Source organism: Cyprinodon variegatus, unplaced genomic scaffold (assembly GCF_000732505.1).
Source record: "Cyprinodon variegatus isolate N-32 unplaced genomic scaffold, C_variegatus-1.0 Scaffold21, whole genome shotgun sequence".
NCBI classification, from domain to species: Eukaryota; Metazoa; Chordata; class Actinopteri; order Cyprinodontiformes; family Cyprinodontidae; genus Cyprinodon; species Cyprinodon variegatus.
Genome location: NW_015150474.1, coordinates 1,568,801 through 1,576,909, shown reverse-complemented (window position 1 = coordinate 1,576,909; position 8,109 = coordinate 1,568,801). Strand labels below are relative to the sequence as shown.

Below are 8,109 nucleotides of genomic sequence, written 5' to 3'. Positions count from 1 at the left end.
TATATATATATATATATATATATATATATATATTATTGCCCAAATGGGACAGTTTAAGTTCACTTCTGGTTTTTTGCAGTTTCTTAATAATAATATACCCATTCATCCATTTTCCGTCACGTTAATCCCAAGAGGGGTCACAAGGGTTGCTGGTGCCTATCTCCAGCTGTCTATGGGCGGAAGACGAGGTACACCCTGGACAGGTTGCCAGTCCATCACAGGGCAACACAGAGACAAAAAGGACAAACAACCATTCCTATACACATTCACACCTAAGGAGAATTTAGAGAGGCTAATTAACTAAACAGTTAGTCAGTTTTTGAACTGTGGGAGGAAACTGGAGTACCCAGAGAGAACCCATGCATGCACAGGGAGAACATTCAAACTCCATGCTGAAAGAATCTGGGCTGTGAATTGAACCAAGAACCTTCTTGTTGAAAAGCCTGCAGCGCTTACCCACTGTTCCAATGAGCAGCCTATAATAATTTACATTTTATTATTTATATTAGAATAAACTCTAATGAAGACACTGAGGGAGTGAGAAGTGTTAAGGCTTGCTTTTGTTGTTAAGGCTAGAATATCATTAACTTATTGGATTTTTGTACCCTACACCTCACACATGCTGATTTCATATTGTGACATTTATAAATACTTAACCATCCCAGATGTTTCTATTCATACTGTATGCATGGCTGAGGTTATGTCTTTACCTTTTTATGAATATCTCATAGTGAGTGGTTTATGTTAGACAAGCTGATTATTGTCACAAGGCAAAGTGGACTATGATATTTATTATATGTGTAGTTTTTATGGAGTAATCTAACATTAGCTTTAGTTTGGGATGAACATATTGAAATTATGTGAATTGTTGTTGTTTTGAAATTACCATTTCAAAAAGGCTTCTGCTGGTCTGCAGATCTCTTTTATGATTTCTGTTAAAAGTCTCTACAAGAATTTTGAGATCAGAGTACCATAAAGTTAACTTTGAAATAGAGCTTTGAAACTAAAGTTTTGATCTTGATATTATGTTCAAGTAAAAGACAGCAATGCTTCATCATTAAATATAAATGAAGTTCAATTTTTCTCTGTTAGATTACAGAAGGAATGTTGTAAGCACTAGGTAACTATTTGGTTTTATTCTAAGATTTCCCAGTGAATGATATTCTTCACTTTATATGTGGTTTAAATGGTATGGTTGATCACAGTCTTTGTACAAACCGCACAAATTGTAAGAAGACTCCATGGATCTTGGGTGATTTGTTTATTCTCCTTACGCAAGCATCATAAGTCAGACATCTCTGAACTCTGTAACTGCTCAGGTACCAGAACAGTCACAAACCAGAATCTATATTTCTGGTTAAAATCATCCTTCTTGTCGGTCTAATTTCAGTGGATAAAGTGTGCAGAGCTTGACATTTTACCAGGATTCACCTCCAGTCTGCTGTCATCAGTGTATATGATATTAAAATCAGAGGGTAATCATTTAATCTTCATTTATTATACTAGAGAGACAGACAGACAGACAGACAGACAGACAGACAGACAGACAGACATATTACAGTGTGAAAGCATTTTATAATCAGCCTTCAACATTGGACTGTTTACCTGTTGGTCCCAGTAGAAACTGCAATGAATTAGAGAAGTACTAACTTTTTCCACTGAGCTGCTTTGGATGTTCAGCCCTTTCAGCAATATTAATCTCTTCGCAATTAAACATGTGTTACACAAACAGTAATAATGGTACAAGGTTTTTGATTGCAGCTAGAAAAATCAACTCATAGAGAGTCAACAGGGTTTCAAAGTGACCTAAGTTGTTCTTTACAAACTACCTTCAAAAATCCTTGAAGAACAAAGTTTTAATTTTCTCAGCTTTTAGAATAAGCGTTTAAAAACTCTTGAGGCTGAATAGTGGCTTTTTGTGGTTTACTGATTTTACATTAGGTGGTGATAATGAACACTTTAAACTGTACTTTAACCTGAAATACTCTGTTCGCACAAGAAGTGGATCGTTTTCCCAAAACTCATGCTGCCAATAGATGAATAAAAACAGAGTGCAATGCTTTTAGCTAAGTGTGTTATTACCTCATCTGGAGCAATAGCCTTTTTTGTGGCACTACACGGTTGGAAGTACTTATTGTTACTTTGTTATTCTTCCCTTTTAAAGTATTTTTCTTTTTAAGCATTCTAATGTAAAAAAGTAGAAGCTGATAGGAAAAGTAGTCGATCCAAAAAACAACAACCAATAAATCCACTTTACTGTATACAGCATGTAGTGCCTTTGATTAAATTAGACATTCAATATTTCATTACTCATCACCCATTGTCTTAAGTGTTTTCCGTGTTGGATCACAGGATAACAGGTTCAAGAGGGAAATGCAGACATCCTGTTTCCTAACAACACATTCCAGCCTGTTCTGGGGAACACCTTGGCTAGAGCCAGGATACAAGAGTCAGACTTAACTTTATGCACTCCTATTAGTAGGTGGGATATATTAGTCAGCAAGTGAGCATTTTGGAATGGGTAAAATTGGACAAAAGCAAGAAATTGAGCCTAAAGAAGGAATGGGGTTGTGGTATTATGGTCCAATCCTGAGGAAAGAGCGGCTTAAATCTTGTTCTTTGACCACCCGCCTTATTGTATTCTGAGACCAACAAAAGGTGTCAAAAAATAGGCATTTTGTTGCAGGTTGGAATTTATTGGGTCACAGACCAATCTGCAGGCATGTACTAACCCTGTAAAAGCACCCGGAGCACCGAAAACAGGTATAAACTTTAGAACTCTCTGAATCAAAGAGAGTATAAAGAAAATCAGCAACCAGTAAAGGTCCAGAGACATTTTTGATTATAATCTGTTACTTTAAACAGAATATAGACAATTTCCTGATTCACATATTTTATAAAACACCTGAACTGACAGTTTGTTATTCTTTTCGTTCTTTTTTATGGCTTAATGACAGCAGTGGGCTTTAGGCTAACCTGCAAGGCTTTAAACCTGGGTTTGAATGGTGACAAAGCCATTCTAAAGCACATATCAAGGTGCTCATTCATGCGCCTAAATCAATATTTAGTTTTGATTATATTCATGGTGGAGAATCCTGCTTCACAGCAGTAGGTTGAGCCACACATACACAAAATGTGCAGGGCCATCTTTGAGCACACCATTGCACGTTTCTGTCACGGCACTTCTTCCAGCAGTCCACACTTTCTCTGCTCTGTTTTTCTCATCGTCTTCTCCTTCTTTCCCACCAACCGGCTTGCCACATGTTTGCCTGCTGTGTCTAAAAGTAGCTAACAGCACCAGCTCTGACTGACACAGCTCACTGGCTAATTTGTATCATGTACAGCCTGCTCCAGAGGGCTTTACCATATTTACAGGAGAAGGGTAGCAAGTGAAGTTAGACACTGTTGTCGGACAACATGCAGTAATTTATAAATGTTTTAAATCAGGTTGGCTCCGGATTAGCCAGCAGCTGGTTCCGGATCCGGACTGAGATCCGCTAATCCGTGACCTCTGGTCCAATGGATGACATAGAAGAGCGTTGCTTCGATGGGCAAAATCTTGCTGGTGATTCCTTGTTCCTGTCATGCCTCTGGATGCAACAGCAACAGAAACAACTTTATTATATACACAGTTTTGTGGGAAATGAATTCCCTGAGGGTTAGAATTTCTTTCACCACAATAATGCCTAAAAGTGGGACCACACACCATAAAGCAGTTTTCAGATGTGCCTTTGGGTGGTTTCCTAATGGGACATGTCTCATTAATAATAGTTAATACTAATAATAGTCTAATCCGATGCCACAGCAACCTAAAATGCCTTTTCAAGATGCAGAGGAGCAACGGCTCTCCTTGAACCAACGTTAACCCCCGTCACACCTTGACGATTTAGAAAGCATATGCAAAACGTATGAAAAATCTGGCAAAAAACGCTGGCATACGTTGGATGAGTTATGGGATAGTTTTGTATAAGTTATGAGGACGCTGAATCACATCTGATCGTTATCTGATCCTTGACATACGTCAAGTGTAAATTACTCATAAGTTGTGACATCTAGCTTATCCAAAACCTATGAATAACGTGTACATAAATTATTTGTAATTTATCAAGAAGTTATCTCCAATGCATATCAACGTATTTGACATGCTCCAGACGACCGCTGAACGTGTTTCTAACTTCCAGCTACTGTATAATGGCAAATTGGCAGCGTTTTGGTAGATATCTTTGTATGCAGGTTGGGCGCCTCCATGCACATTGCTGCCCCCCTCAAGACACTGGCTTATGACATTTTATGGGCGTCACGCTGCCGTCCGTTATGGATACAATAAGTTAGGCTGTTGTTGGACATATGCTCTGGACTAATGAATACTCTAAGTATATGGCCAAAATTGAAAAAAAGCGTTTTAGAAGATTCTGGGACGTCAGGTATACACTTGCTAAATCGTTAAGGTGTGAAAGTGCCTACTCATGTTCTTACTATTGTAAACAAGGGTTCCGTTATTAAAATTGCTTGAGCTGCTTGTGTCCAATATGTCTGTTTAACAGCCATGAAATTTCAGATATTCAGCATCTTTTCTCATAGACTACTAATACGTCAAATTCCCAGCTTTGTCATGAAATCTCAGTAAGTCAAATTCTTCAGATCCTTGTCGTATTGCACAAAAGACATTATGTCATGATATCTAATTTCCTCCCAGGCAGTCTAGCTTTATACCTCTTAATCTACCACTTTGTGTTGAGTAGTCTGAGGACTACACTACATTCCCAGGTTTCATCACCACATCAGATCCTTTCAGCAGTTACTGTGCACCCTTTTTGCACTTATTTTTTTTAACTTTTACATGTCACTAAACTGCTTGATCACCGGTCCCTGTTCATTCTCCCTTTGGATGTCTGGCTGTGATACAGTAAGTCTACTTTCTTCTTTCATCATATATATATAAATCAATAAAGTATTCTCTTGTATCTCTTTCCAGGGCGCTTTCTTAATGGTAGCTACTGCTCTTTTGAAGAGGGCGATTGCAGCTGGCAGTCAGTTCCAGGCCGCAGTCTTTCCTGGAGAAGATCTCCATTCAAAGGAAGCAGACAGAGCTGCCCCTCATCAGGTCTGTATCACACGTGTCCCTCATCTGATATTAACATTAATTTGCAGGCTCTTAGAAGTGTAGCTCAGCCTTATAGAGATGGACTTCAAACAGTGGAAACCTGATAATTTAAAACTTGAAAACAACACAAGCTAACCTTGAACATACTGACTTTGTGAATTTGGAACAACTGAGACTGCAGATGTACCAGACACAATATCTTGCCTTGATCAGAGGTCAGAGCACTGGAACAAACAGAATCCCACTGGGGTTAAGAGGCTGCAGAATGTCCGCCTCAGCCTGCTGAAAATATATTTGATTTCTTTGGAGTAAATAAATCTATTGTATTCAACCTCGCTGTGGCAGTTATTTCAATCATTCTCAAGGTTTCTGATTAGACCCTTTAGTTTAATCAGAGGTCCACAAAAGCATAGGGAGATTATTAAAACACATAAACTTAGAGGGGTTTTGTGAAAGCAATAATTATTTAAACCCACTGCATACAGCTGAGAAGTAATATTTACATGCATGTTATAAAAATACAGGTTGCCATTTCCTCTCATTGTTTAGCATGAAAACAGATTAAGATGTTCTTGTTTTGGGTCAGTTCTATTGGCTTAATAACAACAACAAAAAACTGTTTCGGGACATCAATACCATGATGCCATGACTTTTGGAAAAGGTTTATTAAAATTAAGGCATAACTGTAGATGCATTATAAGGCTACACCTCAAGCATGTTGCTTTCTCGAGTAAAATTGTTAAAAGATTTAACTGAATTAACAAATTTATCAAGAAAGACAACGTAAAGTCTAATTTGAACCTTGAATAGATTACCTGGAGGCCCAAAGGTGATGAGTTCAATTATACATCAGTATGAATTATCCACTCATCATACATTATCTGTCAACAAGAAGACAGGTTCTGTGTCATAGAGATGAACATGTTCGCTGCTTATTGAAAATCAGAATAGCTTGTAAAGACGCTGAAACTGCTAAGAGAGTTCCATCATATGCAATAAAGAAGAAGAAAGCAATACAAATGCAACTTAAAAATCAAAGTATAGACTAGAAGCTCATTTAGCAGACATTTATGGTGATCTGATAAATTTAAAATTCTTTGGCTATAATATGCATTGTTACATTTGAAGGGAAAAGAGAGTAAAATGTTTTCAAGTGTCAATTCTTCATCCAGTTAGTGAAGTACAGGGTTGGCAGCATCATGTTGTTTTCATCTTTTACAGCAGATCGTAGTGATGGACTTCACAGAGTGAAATCAGCTTGAGGTTCGAAGATTATTAAGATATAATACAGAGCACATGTAACAAGGTGTTTGTGGAATTATACCTAAAATATTAAACTCAAGTCAAGCAGTGTTAAGGCAATTCTACCAAACACAGGAAAAATGTCTGCAAACCTGAATTTAATAAGTTGTTCCCTGCTCATTTCTTTCACGTAAGAAATAGTCATGTTGTTTATCTTAAAAGATCTAAAACAAGCACGGATAGGTAGGATTTCATTTTAGACAGTGACAAAAAGTGTCCCTTGTTAGGGGCACATATAAAAATATCTATCTTGACTGTCTATATGCTATTTCTCTATCCATGTCTTAATTTTTTATTTTTTTTGCAAAGGGGCAACATTCACAACTGAGAGAAGCCAGTCCAAAGGTCAGCGTAGCTCAGCGCTGCTGAAGAGTCCACTCTTCCCTCCTCCTCTGAGAAACTCTCCCTGCACGGTGAGTCCATGTTGTATCTACTTTACATTAGTGGTTTATATTAAAACCCAAAACTTTATCCATTACTTTTTCTAGTTTCTGTGGAAAAAAAACATGTCTATTCAATTCTTTAATAGTTAAAACTTGTGTTTGTGCTAACAAGGAGGGTCTATGCAGGCATTTACCATTCTCTCACTCCAACTGGAAAAACTTCTATTTTTTCTTTGCTGTATCAGAATGTATGTGTGAGAGAGAAAGTATGGTAAAAAGGGAAGGATGTTGGTGAACTTAGTGACCTCTGATTGGACAGAATCGCAGCAGGGTCATGTTAATGATTGCACAGAGCCACTCAAAATGGGGAGGCGAAATGAGCCAGAGGGCCTGCATCAAGCCATTGGGGGATTCAGAGACTATTTTACCATTCCGTGAAACTTTCATCACTTTTTCTTCCTTTCTTGAGCAAAAAAGGCCATCCCATCTGACTCCAATGTGACTCACAATGTGATTGAAGATTAAATAAGTCAACTTCTCAGACATGGAAAAGTATCTGAGGGACAGTAAAGCCAAATACAAGGCCAAGGAGTGATGCAGTTCTCTAGTCCTTAAATTCTGTACAATACTTGATTCAGAGAAAATACAAAGGTGGTCAAAAAAGAATCTGTTTCTTCCAAACTCCCAAATCATTTCTCAAAAATAGTTGAATGTCATTGTATTGATCCTCACTCCCGAGTACAGAAACAGAGGAGAAAACATGATCAACTTGAATAGTTGCTGTTAAAGTCAGAATTTAGCATACAATAGAAAGCCATTTTATTCTCCCACAATAGGGGAATTCTGGTGTTTACAGCAGCAAAAAGATTATAGAAAAAATGGTCACACAAATTTGTACCTTAGAAAAGTGTATAAGAATACATAATAATGAAGAGATAAATAATAAACAAATAAAATACTGTACTGAAAAGTGTTTTAACAATATAAATATTGTGCACCTGCAGAATATAACCAATATACAGCTATGGACATTTTTACAGTAATGGGTATTTGAAAATAGCAGCAACATCAGAGATGTGCAAAATAATAGCATCATGTTATATAACTGACTAAGGTAGAAACTGTACAAAATCAGCATGAATGTAACAACTTATTGAGGTTGTTGGGAACAGTGATGGTTATAAAGTCTTACAGCTGCTGATAGGAAGGATCTGTGATAACGCTCCCTGGTGCATTTAGGGTGCAGCAGTCTGTCACTGAACATATTATGCTTTAAACAAATCTTTTATGAACAATGCCATAAATTACCCTTTACTGCTA

At 37.4% G+C, this 8,109-nt stretch overlaps 1 protein-coding gene across 3 annotated transcripts in view; it reads left to right on the top strand.

Annotated features, from left to right (window-relative positions):
* The window catches only part of LOC107094958 (ALK tyrosine kinase receptor-like), a 506,212-nt gene that overhangs the window by 414,434 nt on the left and 83,669 nt on the right, over window positions 1–8,109 (top strand). For all 3 annotated transcript variants that reach the window (XM_015390903.1, XM_015390895.1, XM_015390885.1), the window contains 2 exons: window positions 4,976–5,104; window positions 6,716–6,819. In XM_015390903.1, the coding sequence (XP_015246389.1) occupies window positions 4,976–5,104; window positions 6,716–6,819 (233 nt within the window). The remainder of the gene's footprint in view (window positions 1–4,975; window positions 5,105–6,715; window positions 6,820–8,109) is intronic.